This window comes from Cicer arietinum, chromosome 2 (assembly GCF_000331145.2).
Source record: "Cicer arietinum cultivar CDC Frontier isolate Library 1 chromosome 2, Cicar.CDCFrontier_v2.0, whole genome shotgun sequence".
NCBI lineage: Eukaryota > Viridiplantae > Streptophyta > Magnoliopsida > Fabales > Fabaceae > Cicer > Cicer arietinum.
Genome location: NC_021161.2, coordinates 46,239,192 through 46,266,789, shown reverse-complemented (window position 1 = coordinate 46,266,789; position 27,598 = coordinate 46,239,192). Strand labels below are relative to the sequence as shown.

The 27,598-nt window shown below is 31.7% G+C and overlaps 2 protein-coding genes across 2 annotated transcripts; both read right to left on the bottom strand.

Annotated features, from left to right (window-relative positions):
* LOC101514420 (transcription factor MYB73-like) lies at window positions 1-1,476 on the bottom strand. The gene is made up of 2 exons (XM_004490967.4): window positions 1,135-1,476; window positions 1-955 (listed from the first exon to the last, which is right to left on the bottom strand). The coding sequence occupies exon 2, from the start codon at window positions 931-933 to the stop codon at window positions 157-159; it is 777 nt and encodes a 258-aa protein (XP_004491024.1). The 5' UTR covers window positions 934-955; window positions 1,135-1,476; the 3' UTR covers window positions 1-156.
* A 2,081-nt stretch (window positions 1,477-3,557) lies between these two features.
* LOC101514746 (clathrin heavy chain 1) lies at window positions 3,558-16,841 on the bottom strand. The gene is made up of 30 exons (XM_004490968.4): window positions 16,519-16,841; window positions 15,976-16,180; window positions 14,896-14,984; window positions 14,714-14,792; window positions 14,443-14,570; window positions 14,124-14,222; window positions 13,885-13,993; window positions 12,423-12,502; window positions 12,120-12,347; window positions 11,968-12,033; window positions 11,267-11,383; window positions 10,639-10,836; window positions 10,371-10,487; window positions 10,134-10,193; window positions 9,855-9,941; window positions 9,657-9,740; window positions 9,429-9,563; window positions 9,277-9,339; window positions 9,085-9,189; window positions 8,895-9,007; window positions 8,530-8,782; window positions 8,310-8,446; window positions 7,947-8,225; window positions 6,861-7,863; window positions 6,084-6,569; window positions 5,820-5,990; window positions 5,553-5,738; window positions 5,045-5,167; window positions 4,420-4,530; window positions 3,558-4,009 (listed from the first exon to the last, which is right to left on the bottom strand). The coding sequence occupies exons 1-30, from the start codon at window positions 16,561-16,563 to the stop codon at window positions 3,851-3,853; spliced, it is 5,115 nt and encodes a 1,704-aa protein (XP_004491025.1). The 5' UTR covers window positions 16,564-16,841; the 3' UTR covers window positions 3,558-3,850.
* Window positions 16,842-27,598: the final 10,757 nt, after the last annotated feature.

Genomic DNA, 27,598 nt, shown 5'->3' with positions numbered 1-27,598 from the left:
TCACCGCAACGAATAAAATTATTAACAAAGCTATCAAGAAAATAAAATAACAAAAGGAACTCCAAAAATATATTAAAAACACAAACTTGTCTGATAGAACAGGAGTAGAAACCTAAAAACAATTATAAAAATTAAAAAAAAAAAATTGTAATTTTTTCACTTTCGAAATGTTGAATCAGGAGCTAACCCAGTTCCAAGTTGAAACCCATCCCGGCGCATGTTATCAACATAATTCCTAACTTCCTCCGCTATCATACGCTGAATAATCGATTTCAAACAATCGTTTCCAAATACATTCCCATTAGCTTCAAAAATTTCTTCTTTTTTATTTTCTTCTTCTTTCATAAATTTCTCTCCAGGTGGAAAAAGACTTAACGACGTCGTAACGGTAACGTTATTACCCGCATCTTCCTCTTCCGTAACCGTTTCTTCACCGTCACGTGAACTGTTATTCTCTAAACACGGCCGTTTATAAGGGCAACGTAGATCCAACAAACTGTTATAACCGTCATAAGCGTTAGGAGGACGTTTTCCGATACCCACGGAGGAGGGAATTATCGGAACCTCCATATGTTGACGGCGGAGGGTTGAATTCCAGTGGTTTTTTATCGCGTTATCGGTTCGACCTGGAAGAAGACGAGAAATCGTCGCCCATTTGTTACCGTGAATGGCGTGCGCTTTAATTATGATCTTATCTTCCGACGGACTGAAAGGACGGTGTTGAACGTCGGGACTCAGCTGATTACACCACCGGAGACGGCATGATTTGCCGGAACGACCGGGGATTCCGTTGCTTATGACGGACCAATTTCGCGGGCCGTGTTCGGTTACCAATTTTACCAGCGTTGCGTCTTCTTGTGGACTCCATGAACCTTTCACTTTATCGCCGTTATCATCACCGGAACTAGAATTTGAATTTGCTCCAATCATCATCGAAATCGATCTCTTCTTTTACCTGTTTGTGAAAATGCCACAGAGAAAGAAAAATGTTGATGTGTAGATTGTAATGTATAATAATAATAATAATAATAATGTATCAATTAATGTGTGTTTATGAAATTATTATGACTCTGTTTTTAATATATAAATAAAGAAACAGAAAAACTGTAATTGAAAGTTGTAAATTGAAAGAACCTTAAAAGTTAAAACTGAATTTTTGTGTGTATAATAACTACTTGTGAAGTTGGAGTATATCTGGTTTCCAACGTGATTAATTCTGTACTTCAACTTCTTCTTGTGAAGGTTGAAACTTCGGTTATAATTTTTTTTTTTGTTATTTGCAAATAATAGAAGTTGGGTGTTTTTTCGTTTGGACTTAGGTAGGTGGAAGTTTATGGGTGGGTTTTATTTTTATGTGAAATTTGATTGATTAATTGAGGGGTTTATGAAAGGAGTGGGTGATTAATAATGGTGGAAGTTATAACTTCCACACCTTTATCTAACTGACTCAAATAACGTTTTTTCCTATAAACCTAAACAAGGATGGATAATTTTTTTGACCAATTTGCTTTTATTGTGTTTTATTTAAATCATGATTTGAAGTTTATGGGTGGCAGTTAGGATGGACTAATCATTTCTAGATGAAATATGAATATAATTTTGACTTTTAATATTATTTTGTTAATGAAATTAAATATATTTTTAATTATAGTTATGATAATAATATATGAAGCCAACTAACTGATGGTAAGTCAAAATGAAGAAGAAGTTGTAACGGACGTCGGTTATTTAAGTGTGGTGATATATAGTTAGAAGGAATTGGATGAATGAATATAATGTTTCACCAAAATAAAAGGGAATTGGATGAATGAATTAACGGAACGAGCAAAGAAAGGACTTTTTGTAACTGTAATTTGTTTTTGCAGTTAGACATGCATATGATATGGTTACCGCTTCGATATTAAAGGAATTTTTTTAAAAAATTTTAATTAAATAATAACCGGCTAGATTTATTCACTTTTTTAATTTTTTGAGGCAAGCTAGATTTTTTCACTTGTAACACCGGTATTTACCCAAAAAATTTTTTGTTATTTGGAAATTAAAAATATTTTTTTTAAATGTTTGACGAACCTTTTAAAAGAAAATTGGAGTAGAAATTGTTAGTTTTCCGGATTTGAAATCAGGACTTGATACTGAAATTTTATTTGATGTCTTAGATCACTAACTGAACTACTTATATGGGGATTAATCGGTTTACCAAATTTGTGATTTTTTAGTTTTAGTTAAAATTGATACTTAATTGCTAAATTTTAATAGATTATGAGAATTTCAGGGCTATAAACAAATTACATAGATGAAAGGGCTTAATTGAAACAATAAAAAACTTAGAGGAACTAAAATTGTTCCATAAAAATTTAAATGGACCAAAATCATACATAGTTCAGGTTAGAGAGATTAAAAGTATAATTAAGTCAATAAAATTACATCAAATGTCAATTTATAGTTAGAAATTTGATTTCATGTATCAGATTTTTTTCTCACATGTTTCTTGCAATGGAAGTAATCATGTTGGAGTCATTGTAGATCTTTTATTTATTAAATTTAATATTAATTATTAATTTTTATGTTCTCAAGTTTTCATTTATTTCCCAGTAAAAAAATCGTTTACCTCTTATATAACCGAAAAATACATTCATTGTTACTCGTATATTTTTGAATAATTTCTATGGGTTATAGATTGGAAAATAGGTTATTAAGCCTATGCAAGTTCACATCGGTTGTCAACAATCATGGGCCATTTGAAGATACTTGATTCAAGTTAGATATAAAAGCAGATGCAACAAACTCAACAGTATCTAACTAATAAAACTTAAAGTAGTTAGTTAATTAGTTGGAATTATAACAAACTATGTACAACCAGAAGTGTATTTGTTTTGCTTGGGTCGAGAGATGTGGATCAAGGGCCATAGTTGTCCGACAATAATGTTAAGAATGAGTGCATAGAACGGAAAAGGAAAGTCGACATGAGAAGAGGAGTAGTGATTCTATTGTATTTGAAAACTGAGTCGTGACACTTGATGCATCTCTATTAACTAAATTTAATATTTTTATGTTCTATAAGTACAGCTCAATTGGTAAAAAGACATGTTAATCATTTAATGTGTCGTATATAACATTTTATTAGAGAAAATAATACCAATATTAACATTTCCTCAATCATCGTTATTGTGATGACTTGTACAAAATAAAAGACACCTCATCCGATGCAAATTACTTAAATGGTATTTCACCCTTTATAAACTTAAGTAATCACAATTTTTTATTGTTTAAATCTATATGTCGGTGAAATACATGAAATTGTAATTCGTTTAAGTCTGGTTAAATGTAATGTACTTTATGAATGACAAAATCTCTAAAAAATAATTTTTAAATTATTGAATGGCAAAATTACTGTATGACTGTAATGACTTGAATAATCAAGATTTTAAAATTATTGAGACAATTATTTTAAAAAAAATTTGTGACAATATATATAAGTTTGGCATATCTTCATTCTTGATATTGCAAGAATAACTGCTGTTATGACCATAATGACTGAAATAATCTACACATAAATCTGACTGTTAAAATCAGTAAACTTCGTATTATACTTGACTAAATAATTTTAATACAAGAAAAATGGTAGAATACAGAAATTTATCGACTAGCTCGGCTACAACCGAAAAAAAAAGGACTTATCTAGTATGACAAACTTGAAATGAACTAAAATCTCCACCTCCACCAGAAACAAAGAACGAATGCTGCATCCAATTCGCACAGAGAAAATCTACACAAAAATTCAAAAGCAGCAGCTATATTGCTCTCCATAAAAACCCAGATTCATGCTATACTTGCCACCAAAGCATGCTGGTTAGTAACTGCTACCCATGGGTGGCATCCCAAAAGGAGGCATTTGGGGCATCCCCATTCCTGGAGGCGGAGGCCCATAGCTTCCTCCCAAACCTGGTCCTCCCATTCCAGGCATTGGTGGTGCAGGCAAAGCAAGAGGCAACAATTGAGCATACATGTTCTGCAAAAGCAAACACGTTCATATCAGTACTACTCTAATGTCCAGTCTCTAGTGGATGAAGACTGAGATTAAAGGTCTGGGTCTGTTTGTTACAAATATTTTTATCTATTTGCTACAGTTTTTTTAAAACAATAACAATTTGAAAATAATCTAAAAACAGCTTCAAATTAGCTTGTTAGGAAAATTATTTTTGTTAGAGATGGCTTTTTTTAAATGCTACGGTAAACAAACACCAATAGCGTCTGTTAATTTTTAGAAAAAACTCGGAATTATTGAATGCAAAAATCACTTTTATTATAATCCACAAACGGACCCTAAATTACTGTGAACATTGAAACTGTTAAAATTACTCTGCAAAGAGACAACATAAATTAGATTTTGGGCATCAGAAAAGTGGCAAGATAAATTACCTGTTGTGCAACTACATCCTTTTCTTCTTTCTCTTTAGCCTTCTCGTCATTTTGTGCTTCAATTCTGTTTTTCACTAGTTCATCAACTTTGCCAGTGTACTCACGGATAAACTACAACAGCAAAGAGAAGATGGTGAAAGAAAGAACTACATAAAAATGGCAATACATAGATCCATTTAAATCCATGGAAGAATAAAAATAAAAAAAATTCAAACTAGAATTGCTTGGATATCCCATGCAATACCACAGACCACAGTTACATAAGACCATCCACAACCTTCATTAGCTAAGCATACTAACTAATATGTTAACCTTATTATAGCTATCACTTTTATCAATATGAATTTGAAAACCCAACATTCATCTAAAAGCAGTTCAAAGCGCCTGTTTAAAGACTACAACCCATAAACTACCAGACTTTGCAAAGACAACCAAATTCCCTTTTGAAGAGAAAAAAGGGGTATAAGCTAGTTAGCATGACTCTCGGCAAAACAGTCAGGGACGGTAGAGGAAATTTCCAGTAATGTAAGGTTCTTAAGCCTGATATAAACAGAGTTGTCATAAAATAACATATATGTCACAACTGAAATATAGTGACACAGAGCAGCATTGACAAAACGCAAACCTGCAAGAGGTATGGGAAGGCAAAGTCGATCATATTGTGCATCCAAGCAAGTTCCAGAACAACGTCAGCTCGTATTAAATCATAACAAACAAATAGACATGATGCAAAGCATTCCTTCTTTCCCTGCATAATCATGTGAAAAGAAAAATTAGAAAACTCTATGCACATAATAAATTAGGTTATCATCATTCCATGTGGGCAAAGGAAACAGCTTAGATCCTCAAGCAAGAACATTAATTAATTGTAAGGCCCTAATGTGCCCTTGCAGAACAAATTTACTAGGCTTGACGAAAAAAGAGAATACTAATAGGTGTCAATTTTTTTTCTCTACATGATTTAGAATTGAACAAGCCACAAGAGGGACCACTGCACATGCTAGTGATGGTGATTCAGATCCTCATGGCAATTTAACAGAACATGTTGGTCAATAATAATAATAAACCTAAGCAAATGCGATATTGCAAGAAAATGAATTGGATGTGCATTTTCAAAATGAATTATTTAGTACCTGATCAATGAAATAAACAAGCAACTCCTCGGCAAGTTCACGCTCGCCAGATTGTGAAGCTGTCTCCATGGCATCTTTGTATAGGTTATCCTTCTTTGACAAAGCAATTGACTGCTTCCACCTTCCTGCCTTCTTGTAAATGTAAGCAGCAACACGTCTCATCTCAACAAGCTCGTGCTTTTCAATCTTCATCATAAAATAATTAATCTATCAGTTTCCCATAATTGAAACTGAAAAAAGTCACCATGAAGAGCAACTGCAGCTTACCTTTTGTGCAAGGCCTATTTGATCAAAGTTATCATACAAATCAATTGACTCGCGCAATCTATCATAATCTTCTTCCTCAACATATATCCCGTTCAGGGCTTCATTAACAGCAGATACGTTGCTGCTCTGAACCGCAACCATGTATGGCTTCACAAGACGGAGGTGACCAGCCTATAGTACATTACAGGGAAAACATCCACAGGTGTTATAGCAGGCAAGTCGCAAACTAATATCTAACAAAAAAATTGTCATTGATGAGGTTACCTTACGCATGATGTCAACAACACGAGCATGGTCCACACGAAGTGCAAGGACATTCAAAATATCATTGATGAGATCTGGATGTTCTTCCAAATAAAAGTGAACAGCCTTGTAATACAACTCAACATTAGCAACTTTGACAACAACATCTTTGAATTGCATGTGATCCCATGCTTCAGGTGAATGGTTCATGATGGTAGTTGCGGCATTATCAAACTCATCATATTGGATATACAAAAGGGTCAATTCTTTCCAATGTTGTTGTTCATCACATGCTCTTATGAGTTTCGGAATATTGAGACGGGTTGAGAATAGTTTGATATGCTCCATAAGCTTCTCAGGGCGGTATCTAGCATAAAGAACTCCTAACTCGGTGAAGATGCCCATATGAGCCCGTTCTAACCCTAAACCACTCTCCATGAGAGATATTAATTCATTGAAGTAACCTCTATTTTGGTAATATTCACTGATCTCTTCCAAGTCATCCACCTGCATAATTACCAAAAAGTTTGACACAGTAAGCATCGGAAAGTAAATAAGCTCACTACTAGCAGGCCTAAAAAATGTCCAGACAACAAGTGTAAAAGTCTTCCAATCATTTACACATTAACATATTTGCAGCATACTTTAAGGGAGAATGGTTTGCATTACATTCTGAAGTTCGTTTTATTCAGGCTCTCTAAATAGAAAGCAAGTGGGATCAGAAATCAAGAAAAAGCTTCCTAATTTATTTTTAAAAATATATTTAGTTCCTTAGAAATTCTGAAATTAACATATTACCTGAACAATAATGTTGAGTCCACATATCTGGGCCAAACGAAACTCCTCTGCATCAACACAAGCAAAGCAAACTTCCTTCCATGTTTTTGAGCTGTTAGCTTTCCGTGCTGCATCGACAGCACCTTGAAACTGTTGTAACTTGACCAGTGTAATAGCCAACTTGGCCCAGTTAGATATAAAGGCAAATATGATTTTTGCAGCCTCATATAATGCTTCATCATACAATCGGTCCCCAACATTTTGTAGATTGGCAACATTTGGCATCAGAATGAACTCCTCGATGTCACTAAGCCTATCAATCTTTGCATATGCATAAATGAGCTCACCATCAACCTTTGGTTCTTTTGCCTTTTGTCTTACCATTAACAAATATTTGACCAAGTCATGGTAAACATCAGCATCTTCAGCAGCACGGATAACATCCAAAAATTGTGTAGCATCATCTGCTCGTATAAACGACTCAATTGCATCACTTACAAGCCCTTCCCTGAGTTGGGCCTTCGCCACCTGACTCCATACAGCATCTTCTTCAACTCTGAAAGCAAACTCAACAGCTCTATCAATGCTACGAATATTATCAAGCAACACATTGACTGCTTGAACATTCAAGTTGAACTTCTTGAAAATTGCAAAGGCTTCCTCATATAACTGCGCTTCTACAGCCATTTCTCCAACTGCAGGTCCATCAAAATTATCTAGTCTATTGATATAGTCCATAACTCTGGATGAATCTGCCTTTATCGCTGTCAAAATAAGAAGATTCTGCAAATTAAAGTTCCCACTGAATGCAGAATTCTGAAGCACAATCTTCTCAAGAAGTTCAATCAATTCATGAGGCAGATCAGCTGTCATGAAAGCCTTAACAGCTGCAGAAACCTGTTCAGGGCTTGAGCTTTCAGGCAAAGCAGTAGATACAACCTGATCGATAAGTTGCCTTCTATAGTCATTATCGGGATCAAGAACTTTAGCCCACAGATCACCATCCATTCTCTCAACAACATATCTGTCACCACAATGTAAGCAAGTGAGCAATGAATACAAGAACATTGATTTGGTCGAAGAAAGAACTACATATACACTACAAACCTTGCTTGCAGTTTGAACAAAGAATTTTTACTAGTGACATTGATAAGTTCTTCATCACATTGTCCTCGCCGGTAAGCAACAACTGCCAAGGTTGGGTCCCGTTTTTCACAATACTTGCCCACAACTCGAGAGTCATAGTACGGGTTGGTTGTGAGAAAATGTTCTGGGTTGTTGTTGCTATCAATGATAATTTTACCCAGTGCATTGTGAACATGTACATCCTGGCTACCCTCACTCACGAGATGTTCCAAAAATTGTGTGAGCAAACGAAGCCGGTTCCTGCATACAAAATAATCGCAGGTTAAAGAATAAAAAAAATGAATACAAATCAACAATACATAAAGATTGAAGGACAAACCCCACCTCTTCTCGCATTCCTCCACAAGGGGCTCCACTGGCAGCAAGGAACGAACAGAAAGAATCAAACCTTTGATAAAATCTTCTGGGCACTCATCATCTAGCAGTTGCCCAACAACTAAAGGAGCATTCCCTGGGTTCACCTATACAGAAAGATACAAATGCTGACGCACAGAAAAAGAGATGACATATAGCACTCATGAGATAAGCAAGGCAACTATGATACCTTCTGGACATAACCTTCAATGTAGCGAAGCATGTTGTTTGTGTACAGGTAGTGTGTTAGATCTGGAACAAACCCAAATCGATCACAAACATTGATTAAAGGTCGTGCATCTGGAAGCTTGGCCTCCATCAGGAAGTTCTTTGTTTTTTCGGCATCATAGAAATTGGATTCTCTTGTCACACGCTCAACCTCCTTGATTTGACCAGTCTTTGCTGCTGCCTCAATGTACTTGAAATGAATGTCGGGATCCTCACTGTCCCCATATTATTCAGATAAGCATGTATGATATATCAGCATAAAAACAGTGGAAAATATATATCAGGTATAAACAGGATCAATTACCAACACGAAAAAAAATCACAAACCTGGAGCTCAAATATGACCCAAGAAAAAAGTACAGTCCTTCATATGATCTGAACTGTTCAAAAATTTTTATGCAGCCATCAACACCTAATTGCTCACAATATTCTTTAGCAACCTGAACAGACACAAGTAAGCTTAGTTTATCAACTATTAGTAAGCTCCAAGTCGTAAAAGAAAATGACACTTCTATACCTGCACAATAATCTGTAAATTGCCCCTAAGGTTCGCCAGTAATAGGTCTTTCATGCACTCTAATGCCCATTCTTTTGACAGAGTACCAAAAAACTCTACAAGTGACTGCAATAATCAAATAACAAGCATTTTAGAGGAACGTGTGATATACTGTAAACCCTAAATTAGATAAGAGCAATAAGGCAAAAAAACCTGAGGCTCAATTGCATGTGTATTAACAATCACACGTTTTATATCTGGTAACTCTGTGTAATGCTGCACGAAGAAAGATGTAATCAACAAAATGTATGACTTTAAGCTTGAGTATGGATAGTACAAAAATAAAACATTTAGCAAGTCCTTACTTGTAAAGCTCGCACGTAAAGGCCAGCTTTTTCACAAAGTTGGGCAATACGAGGACGGTCATAATGGCTGAACATACCATTAGCTAAAATAGCATCAGCTACATTGGGGAAAGTCACCAAATTAATCTCCAACACCTGAACAACAATCCACAAGAAAATTGTATTACTACAAAGAAAGAATTGCTAACAGTAAAATGCCCATAACAACTGGGAAACAAAGATCCCAACCTTTGTCTGGAGGAACCCGTGTTCTGGAAGATTTGGTTTTAAAACATCGAGGAGAAAAGCCGTTGCCTCGCGGATCAGGTTTCTCTGAGCAGGCCAAAGAATAACCAAGAAGAAAATGGCAATAATGTTTAGAAGCATAGTATGATAAATCAACAATGATGAAACTAAAATAAAAAATAACTACTCGTCATGAACAACCTGAAGAAACAGATCAGTTATGGTGTTGTAATCAACTGGGCTACCTCCCTCCATTTGAGACATCATCAATGCAAAATTAACAGCACCCTGAAGAGTAAATAAAAATGGTAACTTGTAGAAATTCTCCTTAGAGAAAAAACTCACCAGATATTGTCAACTTAATGTGCAAACACTGTTCAAAAAGCACAGCAACCAAAAAGGTGGCAAACAACGGGAAAATTACAGAAAGTGTTCAACTAAAATAATTAACAACATAAATGGTAGAGCTTTCTCCCAAACCTGGGGATCTGTCCGGAGAATTGTTTGCAGAAGGAAGAGGTAGTCAGGTGTGTACCCAACCTACAGCAACAAACAAGAAATTAAATTTGTTAGGACCAAATGTTTCCAGTAAAATAGAAATGTAATACACACAATACTAATTATGCAGGTCGAGAAAAATGTTCAGCTTGCTATAATAGCATTGAAGTATCGTATGCATCAAAATTAATATTCTTTAATTAATGAGTAAACATGTACCTGCTTAGAGTAGACCAGAATCTTGTCAAACTCCCTCCTCTCAGCAAAAGCAGCCACAACTTTTGGAGTAGCTCTAGCTTTGATGTATATTTTTAAAGCAAGATCATTGTCCACAGTCTACAACGGAGCATACCCATGAAAATTAATAGAAATTCACCATTTCAAAAATGCAAATAAGCAGCAGTACCTCATCGGGCAGCCAATTAGAAAGATGAACATAAAACATAAAAATAATATGAATTCCACAAAATGTTTAATCCAACTCAACCTTAACAAGATCTCCTAGCTCCTCACTGCATTCAAGCTTGTCCTCTGCCAACCAATTTTCCAACAGATTTTTCTTGTTCTGGTTAACAACCAACCGAGACAATTCTAATGATTCAAAGGCATTCAGCTTTCCCCTCGTTAAAAGTGTTCCAAAATACTGCAGCAGCGGTGGAGTTTGTCCAGCTTGAACGGGAACACTCTGCCAAATAGAACATATAATTACATTTTTAAACACTACAAGTTAAGCAGAATCAACAATGCAGGAAAGTGATGGAAAGTGCGAGAAAAATCAGAGTAAAATAACATTTTGCATAAACTGAAACTGAATCTATTTACTTGAGAGAAATTACAGTGATTAATCAATTTATAGAGGCCTAGTTCAGATTAACTGATCTTGACTACCTATGTAAATCTGAAGTCAAAATTCTGCTATACAGTTTAACATCATTACACATGTGCCTGAAAGTTAAACGAGCTAGATAGCTACACTACACTCAAAAAAATTATTATCTAACTGAGCAAACAAAAGAACACCACCTAAAGGCAAATAATAACCCAAAGATGGCTGTAACTGAAGTAGCAGAGAGAGCATGAGAAAATTCACAAATAGCTACATCTTATCAAGAAACCTGAAATTTGGCAACTGTGTCAGGTGTACGAAGGATTCCTTGAGGAGATTCAGCAGCAAGCTCAGCTGCTTCTTTATACTTTGTTTGGGAAAACAGCTCATGAAAACGCTCCACAACCTGCAATGACAACAAGTATTTCCATCATGCTATAAATAATAATAATAATAATAATAATAATAATAATAATAATAATAATAATAATAATAATAACCAGAAATACAACAGTCGCCATTTCTTAAGAAGCTATTACGCAGTCGCCATTGATTAAATAAATAAAAAAAGAAGCAACAATATTGCAGTAAGCATCACTGGGGTCACTCATGCAACCTCACTCATCTCAAGCATATACCTTTTACAAACATGAAATAAAATGTCTAAGATAAAATGGTTGACAGTGCAAAACAAATATACAACAAATGCTGGTAAGGTAAGGAAACATATGTCGAACACTGGTGAAATGAACTGAATAAGTGACGGCCAAAAAGAAATATAAGCATTAGCAATTACCTATCTAAATATAGCACTTTTTATTGCATGGACATAAACAAACTTCATACAAGTTAGTATTTGGCAGTTATATGAAACCACGTGAGATTAACAGATAATGGTTCCAAGTTCTTGGGATTTCCCTGACAACATTCCCAAATTCCAATGATGAAACATTATTACTAAAGTTGAGTTCTGCACAAAATTTGACATACCAGCTTCTCAGCACCAGGAAGATTTCCTCTTTTGGCAAGACTTACAGCTAGCTCCAAATTGTTTAACTGCAACAGTAACCAATATGAAATGTGTTAAATGCCAATTCATTCCGCTTCACATCATAAAAGTGATAAAAAGGTCAGAAACATACTTGACCGCTGACAAAATTCACAATTGTTTGTTCATTAACAGTGGCCAATAAAACTTGGCCTCTCCTATTGATGGCATAAAAGCCTCCTGCTGATGTGGCTTCTGATGTCAAAAATATAGGATCTGGACTAATTCTGTTCCTATATACTGCAGTAGCTGTCTCCAAATCGTATACAAAGAGTAGGCCAAGTTTGGTAATCACATAAATCAAACTATATTTGTGGGATATCTGAAAAACAAATCAAAGTAGAAATCAGATATCTACAACTTTGTATAAAATGAACAACGCTAGCAACTTCTGTACCTGCATTGCAACTGGAAAGTCATCAGCAAAATCTGGGGGGAAGAAAAGATCTGCTTGTTTCTTTGTAAATGATGGTTTCCCTGCCAACAAATTTCTAAAGGTAAACTCCAGAAGTATGATCAACTTAATCACAGGTGATATAATGAGACACACAGTTCAATTTTACAATACACCTCTTTCAATTTGGGCTTTAGGCCTAACTCAATCATAAAAGCTATATCGAGAGGTGAAGATTGCCCAAGCTTTGTAAGGACTATTTTGGCCATATGGAGCATATGGACAAATTTCATAACAAGACCTCAACAAAACCCCGGCCCATCTTCAGGTGCCTCTAATCGACGTGCGATCTCAACAAAACCTCTCACACTCAGAACAAGACATCTGGAGCATATGGACAAATGCAGGTGGAATAACACGGATCATGACTCAATAACAGATTTAGAATATGCTTGATGTTATCTTAGAATTTATGTTGGACCTAACTCAACCCCAAAAGCTTGCTCAAGAAGCGGGGATTACCCAAGCTTTTATAAGGATTACTTTGGTCACATCACTAGTTGAGGTGAGACCTCAACAAAACCCCGGCCCATCTTCAGGTGCCTTATTTAGATAAATATTCTTAGATTTATGAAATTTGTTACATAATGCAACTCATATCTAATACATTTAATAAATATTTTCTGCTTCATATACCTCCCACTTACAGGGCTACATATGTTTATCACTACAATAGAAAACTCAACATGAACCCATTATAAATGAAAAAGGAAAAAAAAAATGCATACATCTGTCACATTAAAATTTTCCCATCCACCAAATACATGGTAACAAATGGAAAAGCACTCCGTGAAGCATGGACTAACAAAATATATTATGCCTTTCATCAGTCAAAAACATGGTAACAATCGGAAAAACCGTCCTTGTAGCATGGTCAAAGGACAAAATAAAATACATTTGATTGACTGTATTTCATCGATCCACAAACAATGTTGTATAATGGCGGCCATGGCATGGCAGATTTTTTGACAACCAACATATGCAATTTGTGAAGGAATGCCCGCCACATCGGCGCCATGGGCCTCGATGGCATGTTTATATGGTGGATTTTTGGCCTTCCACCACCATCGACAACACTGTCCGCAAATGAAGTTTATGAAATTGTTATGTTCTGAATTAAATTATAGCAAGACACAATTACCATTGTAGTCTGTAGGGACATTATATAAAAGGGCCATTCTTGCCACTGATATGATCACTCCACCTCTAGTTATAGATCAAGCATGATAAATACATATTGATGTAAATAACCAATTTAATTTTTAGATTTACCAGAAACATTAAATTCGGAAACTCGAGATAGGACAGCTGGGTTGGCATTAAAATATAGATTTATCTTTAAGCCATATTGCCCATAAAATAAAGGCATGAGAGATAGATGTGAATAAGGTAAGAATATGCAGACCTGGCTGCGCACCCAGTTCAATGACATGCAACTTAGATATAATTTGACCAGCATTAAGTGTTTTTGAGGCAAAAGAAATCAAAACAGAAGGATTTTCATTCCCAGGAACCTGTCCAAAAAATAAAATCAAAATTTGCCCAACACATAATAGCATAGTTTGGCATTATTCAATTATTCAGGTAATATCTAAAAACAACTTAATTATATGAAGATGAACGCAGAATCATAAGATAACGCACTTTGAATTGGGCAAATGATGCAGCATGAGCTTCAAGAGCCTGACTACGCTGCTGATCCACAGAGAAAAGTTGCATGTTCCCTTTAACCAATTGTGGCCTCTATAATGCAAAATAATATAAAGAAATAAACCAAATAGATTAGGCTTGCTAAGATCACAGTTGAAAGAACATAATTGTCTACACAATTATACACAATAAATGTGGCTGAAACAGAGATGAAGATAAGCACATATTGTCTGAATGAAAAAGCTAATTATAGTTGAAAATTTGAAATGGGTTTCCCTATGATAGCCAACAATGACAGGAAGCAGAGATATACCTCGGGGGAACCAGGAGCAATACCAATCAAGACCAACCATTTTTCCGTAGGGTCGCATCGATAATTGATTATCTGGTTGTTTGCCAAATTCGCTGTTCTCTCAAACATCTTAACAGGTTCAGAATCACCTACAAGTTACGATGATTAGGGACCATATATTAGTAAAAAATTTACAGACGGGCTACAAGCACATTAAGAATGTGTAAACCAAAAATATGTAATACTGATAAAAATGTTGAGTACAAGCAGATTATAATCATCATTGTCCTACCTTCAATTGACCAGTGGTATACAGAGGTCTGTGTCACAATACCCAATATTTTGGGGCTAATCCACTTCCAGAAGACTACCTATACATGAAAAATAAGGGCACAACACATAAATTAACAATGTTATTCTTAGGGGCATATTATGCTACTGCATGTTTATTGTATCCTAACACGTAATTATTACCTGTTCAGGCATCTGATGTGATTTCATCTTTGTTTTCAATTCAATGTTAAATATTTGTAGGTGATCCTGTGTAGTCCCTTGGAGTTGGGCTTCAAGAGAACAATGTAGCTTGTAAGTGAAGTTAATCCAAAAGCAAATAATATTTTAAATACAGCACTAACAGAAGCACATGGCACATAAACTGGAACCCAAAGATTGCCTAATATTTGGGAATCGGGAGACTTATGATTTATGAACATTATTATAGGTATCTAAATGCTGATTATTTTTTCTTTTAATCAGTCCAAACCAAGTAAATGTTGACAACGTGAAAAATATGTCTGATTGCAACATCTTAAAAGCCTAACTGAGATTGGGGTGATTAATAATTTAATACATTAGCAAAAGTGAAAAAACATAGAGAAAATAATTTATCGAATATATTGCATTAAGAGCAATAAATTTCATATATCTCCAAGTAAATTGACAAGAATAAAGCCATAGGTTAACAACAAAACCAAACCATTACTTCTTTCTATCATCTACCTAAATAAACTCTTCATCTAATAGCCTCTCTTCTTGCATCCCCTTGTGTGTAGGACGGTAAGAGTAATGGTGTCTTAATTTTTTTCCCAAAAATATTATTATAGCACTTAAAGACATGGTGTCTAACTTCATTATATAGAATTTAAAAACAAGGAAGCCAATTGATTCTAGATTCTCAAATCAATCAAATATCCCAACTTCACAACTCTGCGCCCCTATCAATCGGGATGTCTATAATACTTGAATGAGCTAGAGACATTCTGCCTCAAGTATACATACCGGGCTGAGGTATACATACTTCGGCAGTTGGACTAGTCAAGTCAAGTCAAACTAGTCAAAATTATCCGATTTGTTTCATTTCACCAAACACGTGTATCAACAAAATGATACAACTACATGATTCAACCATACTATTACTAAGCTTCAAATATGTTATAATATTTGTAATGACACAAATTTTACATCAATATCAAAGTTCCAATTGTTCAATACATAAAATAATAGTAACTGCAACTAACAAGTTTATGAGAAGACAACACAAAACACATATCCTACCTTTCAAAGCAAGGATTCTAGAATTAGGATTCATAAGAGCAGAATCCGCTGTGATCGGCCGCCTCAACGGTTGCATCGGCATACTCATATCAACAATAACAACACTATTCTGTGGAGCCGTTTCTCGAACACATATATACTTGTCCGATTCCATGGTCACATGCGTGAAAGTAATGAATTGTGTATTGATGCCAACACTCGGCAGCTGCACAGTCATAAATCAGATCACACAAATCACATCACTCAACTCAATTCATCCAACAATTAAGCTTCTAAACTCTCAAATTCATAAACAAGCAAAAAATATAAAAAATAAAACACTCAGATCTAATCAAATTTTACAGCAAGTAGTAAACAAATTAGTATATCGTAAAATTGAAGAGTAGTCCACTTGAAAGTCAAAATTGAACAAAGTATAAGCACAAAACAACGATAATTCAATAATTATAATAAATAAATAAAATTAAGTGTTTGTGTTCTTGAGTCGAGAGGTGGAACTGTAAATTAAGCTGTGTGAACGGAGAAAAATCCGTTAGGACTTACAGTTAGGACTTCCTTCATGGCGATCGGAGCGTTTGCGGCCGCCATGATAGCTTAGATCGAGAAACTGGAAATCGAAGATTTTGATCTGTGAGAAGCGATTGAATTCGTGGAAGGAGAGTAGAAGAGTGATGAAGAGTAGAGAGAGAGGTTGAGGTTGAGGAGGATCCAAATCAGAGCGAGATCTGTGAATAGTAGCAGAGGTGAAGACTTGGACCCTCTTCAAAATGAAGAGGTTAGAGAGAGAGAGAGTCGTTGAAAGTTGAATTGTAATGGGGTCTGACACGAATGAAAAGGGGGTGAAATGAAATTACTCTTACGAGAAGAGAACCATAGATCTTTCGTTCTATGACTCGTTGGAAGCTAAAAAAAATATTTGGAAATTTTTATTTCTATAAATATTTAGGAGTTTTCGGTGAACAAAAAATATGAAGGATAATAACAATAAAAGAAAATATAGTTTAGTCAATAAAATGAACTTCTTGTGTGTTATGCCAACATATAAGTAGAAAGTTCTCATCCAAGGGAAAGAAAATATTGGAAAAAGAAACATATAAGTAAATAAATAATGAGTTGGTTCGAATAATAAATGATTTACACTTCTAATAAGCACTTAAATTTTGTTTGATTGGAAATAACTCACATTGTGTGCCAATATGTTCATTGACGGATGATTACTATAATATAGGTAATAAATAAATTAGCCTAAATAAATTTCAAGCTAAATTATGTATTGGTTCTCTTAACTTATTTTGTAATTTTGCTTTTGTCACATAACTATTTTTTTGTTTTTGTTTTGATCCTCTTACTTTATTTTTTATAATGAAATTAGTATTTTCTACAAATCTATTTTAACTTTATTTATAGTCATTAGCTGTTGGTGATTACAGTTTATGCAAACCTTAGTTTCCCATTCTTTTCTTCAAATTAGATAGGGTTTTAATCTAATGTTTGTATTCTACTTCACCTTAATTCTTTATCATTTTGAAAAAAATGTACACACAATTACATCTTCGTCTTCTTACATTTATTTATAATAATTTACAAAGTCTTCTTAACATGTGTACTTGTGACACTTGTTAAGGATTATAAGTGAATAATTATTTTTATTCAAAAAAACACTTATTGAACTTTTAAGGAGTCGAATACACAAATTATAAAACAAAATGTACATTGAGGCATGTTTGATTGAGATGATAAGAGATAGGACAATGATAAGATATCATATTTTGTAGGATTGAGCATCAGGTGAGTTCGGATCCAATTTTGTCAAACCATTTAAATCTGAACATGCAATTTACAAATCTGATTATGACTGATTTTTGCATCAGTTTAGACGGATTTCGATCGGTGTAGATTTATGAGTTATGCAGGTGGGTTAGTTCAGGTAATGGAATTCTTATTTTCTGATTGAGTTGTTTATTTTCTTTAACTGTGTGTTTATTTTATTTTCCAAATCAATTTTTTTAAAACAAAACATATTGGTCTTTTTGATATTTTTGTTAATGTTTTACTATATGTTTATCAAACAATTTATTTAATAGATTGGTGGTTTGATGACTTAGTGAAACTGAGAAACAACTTAAAAAGAGTTGGATTTTTATACTTAAGGTAAGTGAAGCGGTTGAGTTCAGACAATTGTTGATCTAGTTTTTAACACCCGATAAAACTCGTATATACTAGCATTTGCGATGTGAGACTCTGAAGTAACAATGTCGATTTATAAAGAATCGAGGTTTGAATTGTAAATGTACCTTTTAAAAATTTCTGTTAAAAGCTTAAGAAAATAACTCAAGATTTATTTTGGTTATGAAAACAGAGAAACGAAGAACGTTCTTGATTTTATTATAAAACAGAGAACGTTCTTTGATTAGCTTAAAACAGAAAATCAGTTTGTGATTTATCTTAGTTAATCAATTACGTTTAACAAATAAAGAGATATGATAGAAAATACCACACAAAGAAATATTATGGTTCACCCAACTTGGGTTACGTCTAGTCCTCACACTGTGAGATTTTCCACTAAGTGTTTAAAATAAAGAACCTTCTTGATTTTACAACACCTAGTCTAGATCAACCTTGATCTGTTTCAATCTCTATTACTTTCCACCTAGAAAGCAACAACAGCACCTATCTAACTTTGATAGGATTCAGTACAATATAAACAAACTATAAAGAAACTCTTATAGTTTGAGTTTTTACAATAAGATTGTTTTTTTACAGAATATGAGATTTCTCAACTCTTGTTTGAGAATTGATTATTTTACAAATGATTCACTGATAACTACGCAATCTAATATGAGACTTTAGATTTGCTTATTCTTTGTGAAATTTCAGAACTTCAAGTATGTGTATGTGAATGATTTGTGGGATTTTACAGCACCTGAAATTCTTGTTATGCTCCTGGATATTGGTCTTCTATTTATAGGCTTTAGAAGCATATAATGAGGGTCAAAAAGAGTTGTTGGTAGTGCTCTGTATTTTTTATTGAAATCAATATTTCATAATAAAAATAATCCAGCCTTAAATTGATTTAAAACTGCTTTTGACTTTTCTGTTACAGCTTTAAATCAGTTTTGTCTTATAGTTAAAAAGCCTTTGAAGTTTCTCCCTTGATCTTGGATGGTACAATTTCGATCTTGAGTCTTGAATGTAGCCAATCGAGTTTGAAGAAGAATTATAAGCCATTGCAGAAGAGAACAAAATGCTGCTGGAGTTATGCAAAAAACGGAGATTGATTATCAATCTGGATTTGTCAATTTGATCTTTCTGGAGTTTTGATGATCAATATGGAGTTCCTGTTTTGATCATTCTGGATGTCCTTTGCAATGTCTTATCATATATCAAGGTTGATCAAACTTTCTTGACAGATTGATTTTAGAGTTACAAACTGTTCTTATTTTTGACTTTTTTTGAGTCTTTTTATTTGAGTGATCAGATAACCTTTTTGATATGGGATGAATCTTACTTGTTCCTTGCCATGTACTGATTCTATTTGAATAAATTTCCAAGGCAGACTTTTTGTTAAAGATGTAGGAAAAGATTGGTCAATATGTTGTGATGAACATTTTTGAAACTGGAGATCATTCTATGTTTTAATGTTCTTGTTGTTGTCTTCTATGCTTTTGCTTGATTCTGTTCTTAATTAAATTCACTCAAAAATACAAGTTAAATTAACATAATATTTTAGAATCATAATTAACTTTCTTAATTAACTTTTGTTTATTTTCATCAAAACTTTAAATATGAAGTTTGTCTCAACAAACTCGTCATGACCCACTAGAACTTGTATGTATGTCAAATTGGGTCATTAAGATGGCTAGGGTACGGTCGGGTTAGTTGGTTTTGCTCATCTTAATATTTTATTTGAACCCAATGTAAATATAGTTAACATTTGTCTATCAACCTCTTTGTAAGTCTTTATCTTTGTGTAGAGAAAAGTACTTCATTTTTTGAACCAATGAACTTGCGTGAATCAATTTTTTTTTTTTAATCTTATTTTTATTGATGTGGGTGTAGTTCTCTTGCTTATATTTTTTCAATTTCTCATCATCTTCATATAATGATCGAAACTACACTATACAATTTTTTTTTCTTTTTTTTTTTAACTTAAAACAATATTTATTTGTTCATATTAAAAAAAAGTATATCTATCGAGAAAAAAAATAGACTACAGGGAGAAAAATAGAAAAGAAAAAGATAATGGAAAGTTAAGAGAAAAAAGAGGATAAATGTTAAAATAGAACCTCATTTAGATAAGAAAGAGAAAAATGATATTTTCATAAGTTATAATCAATCACGACTAATGACATTTGCAAGCAAAATTGACATAAATTTAATGAACATAAATAACAAAAATAAAGTTAAAGAGCAAAACATTACAAAAATAGTCAAAGAGACTAAAATAAAATCACAAAACAAATTAAAGAGCTAAATGTGTAATTTCACTTAAGTTCCAACAAAAATAATATATATATACACACACATTATACTTAATTTTATGTAAAAAAAAAATATAATCAAAATTTATTTATTCATATTTTTGTATATTTTAAATTCTCAACAACTAGTGTGTAATTTTAATTTACCTCTACTACTATCAATTAAACAACAAAAATTGAAAGAAAAAAAAAATGGCAAAATTTATAACTTTTTAATTTTGTTTATTTGATGAAATAAAACTTCAATTTATGTTTTAAAATCTTAAAATCAGCAACAAGTTATTTAAAAGTTATTATTATTAACATTATTGAGAGATTTGTAGATATTCAAAATCATTAAATAATTTAAGGTAGGACGTATGACTGTGCAAAAAATCATGTTATGAGACCCAAATTTAAAACCGGATCTAAATCCATGTTAAATATCTGGTTAAAATAATATCGTTATGATTCGATTTATTTACCAATCGGTTGGATACCCACTTATGTTTCATGTTTAGATTTGGTTTTTATCCATTTTTTATCCACTCACCTTCCTAAAATTATAAATCACCATAACTCCAAAACAATTATAATTTTACCATCACTACACCGACCTTCCATCTTCCGACAACGTTTTTCGATAATTTATTAATAACTTCATTGAGATATTACTAAATTCATTTAATCAATTGTTTATTAACTAGTTAATAAAATTAAGATATTTATTCTTTATTAATGAAGACTAAAATATGATAGACTAAATATTTTAAATATAATTTCTTAAATTATTGATTTTTAAATGATTAATATTTTTCAAAATGTTACATTAATATGTTATGTTGAAAATGATATTGAGATTTAGATATTGTTCAAACTTAACTTAATTATAAATTTTCACGACAAAAATTAATATATTAAATCTATTAGATATTTTAAATTTACTAAATCTTGTAGTAGTGGTGTCCATCTAGGTGTTGGAAGCAAAATTTAAAGTGTTTGTATTTTTTTACGGTTTTATTATGGTGCAATAATTGTTAAATTTGATTGAATAAACTTTCAAGTATTTGTATTTTTATACGGTTTTAGTAATAAACAATTTATTGAACTAATATGAATCAGAATCGATGGTCTTAATTAATGAAGTTAGTAATAAATCAATTTTAATCACGAGTTATTATAAGCAATTGAACATGCTCAATTTTAATCACAATATAAAACAATTGTATGGTTGATGTATGTTTTTCATTGAACTTTCATTTTGTAAAAATAATCGATTTTTAAATATGAATAATCGATTTTTTTAAATAACTAGTTTTTAAACTATGAATAAATAATTTTTTAAAAAATAAATATTAAAAAATAATCAAATTTTAACCAATTTTGAAAAAAAAATCGATTTTAAAATTGAGTTTTTCGAAACCAGTTACTTAACTATAAACCGATTATTTAACCATAACCAATTTTACAATCAATTTTATAATCAATTTTAAACTAAATAATAAATTTAATTATAAATTTAAATTCATATATTGATTTTAAAATGGCTATAATTTATTTTATTTTTTTTAAACTCAACCATGCAAGGCCCTAGTAGCAGGCATATTTACTTTGGAAAATATAATAGTAAATTATCTATTTGTCAACAAAAACTTGTAAATTCGTTGGCTTTTCACTACCAATACCTTTAACAGATAATTTTTTTCTATAAATATCAACTTTTTTAAATAAAATTTTAAAATATTATATTTTAAATTTATATATCAAAATGTTATATATTTTTTTAGATATTTAGTAGATTGCATCTCTACTATGTGAAACAATAAAAATTATAATAGGAGTGATTTCCGATTTCTATCCATATTTTTTTGTATTAAAATTTAATAAAAAAATTATATAAAATAGTATCGAGATTTAATTTAGTTGTCAATAACATTCAAATAATATTTTAACAACTCCCTCTTATTTTGTAGTCTAATTACTTATTAATTATTTACTATTTTTTTGTGATATTAGCAACACACTCATCTTTTGTAGCTTATTTTGCATCGAACTATCTCTTATTTTGGAGTCAATTTTGGAACATAGTTTAAACATTAATATAAAAAGTTTAAAGATTTTAGCAAGTCCGCATTTTTTCATTTGGTCCATCCCGATATACTCACATTATGTTTTTTTTAATAGAAAAAAAGGAAGATATATCTAATTACATTAGAAATAAAATGCACAACATATATAAATTATATATTGATTACCCGGTCATAAAATATTGTCCGAATGTTACCGATAATTATATCTAATTTATGTAGTTTTTTGTATTTTTTAATTAATTTTATATTATTATTAATTAATATATAAAATTTTAATTATTTATTTATTATTTTTATATATAGATTGAATAAAGTTGTTGGTAATATTCGTACAATATTTTATCACCTCCATTCTATTTTGCATCATATACACTTGTTAATTATTTACTATCCTTTGTGACATTGCAAATAAATTAGCAACTCTCTTCTATTTTGTATTTTGCGGTACTATTTTTTCTTATTTTGCAGTCAATTTTATTTATTAACATATATACAATTGTTAAAATATTGAAACACATTCAAATATTTTAGCATGTTCACATTTTTTTTGTCAATGATATACTTAAATTTTGTTTATTTTCAGAAGCGAAAAAAATACATTTACTTACATTAGAAATAAAATAAATACTAAGAATAAAATACATAACTTATATCTACTATATTCGTTACCCAATCATAACTTAAATTATTTTTCGGATGTTACTAACAACTCTACTTGATCTCTATAATTTTTTTTAATATTTTTTACTAACTTTAATTAATTTTATTATTATTAATCAATATTTTTAATTATTTATCAAATAAAAAAAAAATATATGTATGTGTCTAAAGTCACATCCTCAAATGAGATACGATCAAATTTAACAAATGACAACTCTGAAATCATAAACTAACATATATTTTAAAAAACCGTGCATTACTAAACTATCCTAGATATACTATATACAAAAATATAATTTTAATTAATCAATTTTATTGATTGTTTACGTTGATGTGTCACACGTTTCACAAATAGGAAGAAAAAAAAAAACTATTTTAGTTGTTGGGTTGATAAAAAAATTACTAAATGCAAAATATTTATAGTATATGATGTTGAAGAGTATCTAAGGGAAATTTCACCACTTCTTAGCTACTACCTTCCGTAAAAATGGAATTTCAACTATATTGACTCACATGCAAACATCATAAAAGGATCATAGCACTCAAACTTAGAGAGATAAGTAAGGAACCCATTTTGATGAAGTTAACCACATAATATAACCATGCTTTTAGATAAAAAAGCACACTATTTTACATGCAAAAGGGCTACTAGCAACCAACATGAAATATGGCATAAAAAGTATTTTTAAACTACACATATTTTGATCAAATATCTGTAGTGACATGCAATAGGATGCATCCACGCACGGCTGGTCACAGGTTTGTGCAAGTAGATCAACCGCACACAATTCAATTATTATTTTTTTAAAGAGTATTATAGAATTTTTAAAAATATTATTAAGAGAAAAAAATTAAACCTGAACTATAGAGTTCAAAAACAAAATAACAAAAAAAAAATCATTAATAGGATAAGATTTTTTGACAAAAAAAATATAACTATATTTTTAATGTTATTAATGTTATTTACAAGTTTTTTTATATTATTAATGTAATTTACAATTTTAATAAGCAATGATTCTTTTTAAACTTTTAATATTTTTTTATGAAAGACTCAATTTTTAAAAAATCAAAACATGTCTTCAAAATATTTGATACCACCGTACAAAGATAATGACTAAGCTAACACATTACCTATGTGTTTGTCAAGCTCTAACGCTTGTGTGCAAAGATCCCAACAACAAAAATAAACATGTTTGAATCAAAACTAAAACATGACATGCACATAGGTATATTAGGGGTGGACAAAAATCAATTTTGATCTGCACATGACTGCACATGACGTAGTCACACTGAAAAAATAGCACTCGAGTAGTTTTCATCGGTTCATTAAATTGTAAATTTGAAAAAATTAATTTGAAGTGAATTATGGCGAATGAGTTCAGATTACTAATTTCACCCCGTTGGGGGCCGAGTCCGACCGACTCACATAAGATATACATATTACGGGTCTACTTTTGTGTGTTATATACACGGCATATATGGTTACTTAGTATTCACTAATGTCTTGAGCCTTGAGTCAATATTTTTGCTCCACTCTATTGGTATTTGGTAGTACATTAGTACATGATAGTACCAATTTCACTTTATCTTTCTCTCTAAGCCCTTTAATCTACCACTGTCTATTCCTAGAAAAAAACAATTCAGTAAAAGTTAAAAACAAATAAAGTTTTGAGTGCGAGTAAACGAGAAAGAGAGAGGCCAAGTAGCATTTTCTCCATTAGTTGTCATTGCTACAATTTTTGGATGTTGAGCTGCAGTTCTTGTCTTCAATTATTACAAGGCATACACACATATATTTTCACTACATATTTAAAAGATGGAAGTTTTGGTTCAAATAGGATTTTGGTGACAATGTTTTCAACTTTCAAATGTTTACCTATTTGTAGTGGTAGCAAAGTTTAAAAACGATGCTCGTTGTTCGAGTATGTTAGTGTGTAATCCTTGCATGTTTGATATTTTGTAAGTTTCAACTACTTTTTCCTTTGTAAATAAATATCTAAACACAAGTTTTTTTTTTAAGTTTAATGTTTTGTGGCCTTTTGTTTTTGACATTAAATTAGTTAAAGTCTTCCCTCTTTAATTTGTTCAAATTTATAGTTAATGGAATTATTCTTCTGATTTATCATTTTTAATGCTATGCTCTTCGTCTGGTTGAATAAAAATGAGACATTCATATTATTTTTTATTGCTAGTTTTCAAAACCGTAACAAAATGACTGTTCGACCCATAATTCATTTTACTCGTCACCCGAACTAATCGATGACTTGAATGGTAAGCATCAGTCCCAATTTGTGGCACTTCAGTTTCTCTTCGATTTGGACTTTTTGGCCCGTTACCGACAATAACCAACCGTTGTTCAACCCTAAGTAAGGTATATAAATAAAATTAAAGATTTTGAAATTACTAACACGTAGGGTGGAAATAGGGAGTTCAAAGCGCACGTAAAATTAAGGACCGTTAAATTACTAATGTGCAGGGTGGAAATAGTAAGCTCAAATTTACAACAAAATTATAGCATTGTGATAAAACTAATACCAACGATGGACACACACGTCAGATGGACACACACACCAGACGTCGTTTTCACTATGGTTTGAGCACCATTGACTAGTACGAGGTTATGCGTTTGAGTATTGGAACACATGGGTTGGGAATGTAAAAAATAAAATAAATGAGCACACTATCATTTTACTATTTAAAAGTATAGAAGGTTATCACTTTAATTTTTGACTCAATCAAAAATTCAAATTAGTCGTCGAATTACCAAACCGTTAGTCAATTTAGTCTTAAACGTCGTAATGTTTGTGTATGAATCGATAAAAAGCATAGTCCCACATGTGATAGGTTACACACAATTATGATGTATATCAGATGGAAGTTGAACCACTTGGACATGCCCCAAAAGGTACAAAGTTTGTGATGGGGGTGATGCATATCACTTTACCACTACACGAGTGCGCCGCTTTCCAGCCCGACTCAACACAACATGAGGTCAGGGCTCGAATGGTGTACTCATTTTTTTAAAACCAAATTTAAAATATATTAAATTTTTTATTTTTTAATATCAAATACATAACTATCCAAAAATCTATTAAATATTTTTGAATTAAATTAAAGATATATATTAATAACAATACTATTAAATAATTCAAAAGTAATTTATATATATATATATATATATATATATATATATATATATATTTCTTTAAAAGAACTTCAGTTCAAATCAATGTCATAGATAACATGTGTCTAGTATACACCCTATATAACACTTGCCTTCCAAAAGCTCGATCCAACCATTTGTTTTTCAAGAGTCACTTGATATGAGTCTTCCTTTTTTATTTTACCGTTTTTCTTATCCAACACTATAAATAGAGTGTTCAACCACGTGGAAAACACCAATACATAATAATATAATGTGAAAACTTCAAAATCCAAAAAAAAAACCACAACCATTATTTAATAACAACAAAATAATAATATTGTGTGAAAATGTTACAACACATAGACTTCTATCTAAACTCCCCATAGTTCTAGTACGCACACATTATATATAACAAATATCCAAACTACATCTCATAACACTCTAGCACAATAGTAGAAGATAAAAGAAAATAATTAGATACATGTTGAAGTGCTTATGACAAATGCGATTTGTAATGAATAACTAGAGTAATTTATATAGCATTGAGCTATCTCTTATTTTACAATTCCACGCAATGTGAGACTTTTTCAATATTCTTTAATTTCAACGAAACCCATCAAGATATAGGTCTCATTTTCTATCCTATCACTTTTCTATTTGACGCACTTATGAGACAATTATCATTTTTCTTCACGTCTCTTTAAATTTTAAAGTGTTTATAATACCATTATCTCTTCAATCTTAGTATGAGTATAATATCAGTGTCCATTCGATTTCATAGCGGAAAGTTCTATGAGAATACATAGGAAAACATCATTGATCTTTTGAGAGCAGTATGAGGGTCTAAAGCCGTAAGTACTCTTCAAGTGCTTAAAATCCATCGAAAAACAATAGATTACTTAGGAGTGTGAGTGGTCTTAATGTTAAAATCTATCTTTTCAAATGTATAAATAATACGATGAATTTTTGTTTTATAAATACTAGTCTAATAGTTAAATTTTGGAAGACAACATATCTTATAAAATATAATATTTCAAAAGTAAACTTTTTTTTTTTCATAGTAAACATATATACGAAAAGCAATTCATAATTTTGGTTTAACATCTTCCTAGATAAATTTACCTTTTACGCTCAGTTTTTTCAAATTTAAATTTAAAATTAAATCACCATAATTATAGAAACCTCATTAAACACAATTTTTTTTAGAAATTCAAATTTGAAGGCCTACATGAAAAGAATAAGATTATAGGGAGTGTATTGTACAAGGA